Source organism: Eimeria mitis, genomic scaffold (genome assembly GCF_000499745.2).
Source record: "Eimeria mitis Houghton genomic scaffold, Emh_scaff1534, whole genome shotgun sequence".
NCBI lineage: Eukaryota > Apicomplexa > Conoidasida > Eucoccidiorida > Eimeriidae > Eimeria > Eimeria mitis.
Genome location: NW_013569681.1, coordinates 5,429 through 5,756, shown reverse-complemented (window position 1 = coordinate 5,756; position 328 = coordinate 5,429). Strand labels below are relative to the sequence as shown.

At 61.3% G+C, this 328-nt stretch overlaps 1 protein-coding gene across 1 annotated transcript in view; it reads right to left on the bottom strand.

Moving 5' to 3' along the window:
• The window catches only part of EMH_0039060 (uncharacterized protein), a gene marked incomplete at both ends in the record, with an annotated part of 5,383 nt that overhangs the window by 4,695 nt on the left and 360 nt on the right, over nucleotides 1-328 (bottom strand). The window contains 1 exon segment of the mRNA XM_013495355.1: nucleotides 3-328. Coding sequence (XP_013350809.1) covers nucleotides 3-328 — 326 coding nt within the window.

Sequence of the window (328 nt, the reverse complement as noted above, 5' to 3'; positions counted from 1 at the left end):
GTTGGTGCTGTAACTGCTGCTGCTGCTGTTGGTGCTGCAGCAGCAGTTGTTGCTGTTGATGCTGCCCTTCGTGCGGAAGCAGCAGCAGAATCTGCTGCTGGGGCGGATGCGGCTGCTGCTGTTGGCGTTGCTGCTGCAGATGCGGCTGTGCCTGCTGCTGCTGCTGCTGCTGCAGCTGGTACAGATGCGGCAGCTGCTGCGGTTGATGGTAAGGATGCAGCAGCTGCTGTTGCTGCTGCTGTTGCTGACGCAGCAGCTGCTGCTGCTGTGGTGTGATACCCAGCTCAGCCTGCAGCGCCATACACTCCTCTACGAGACCCAAGCCCGG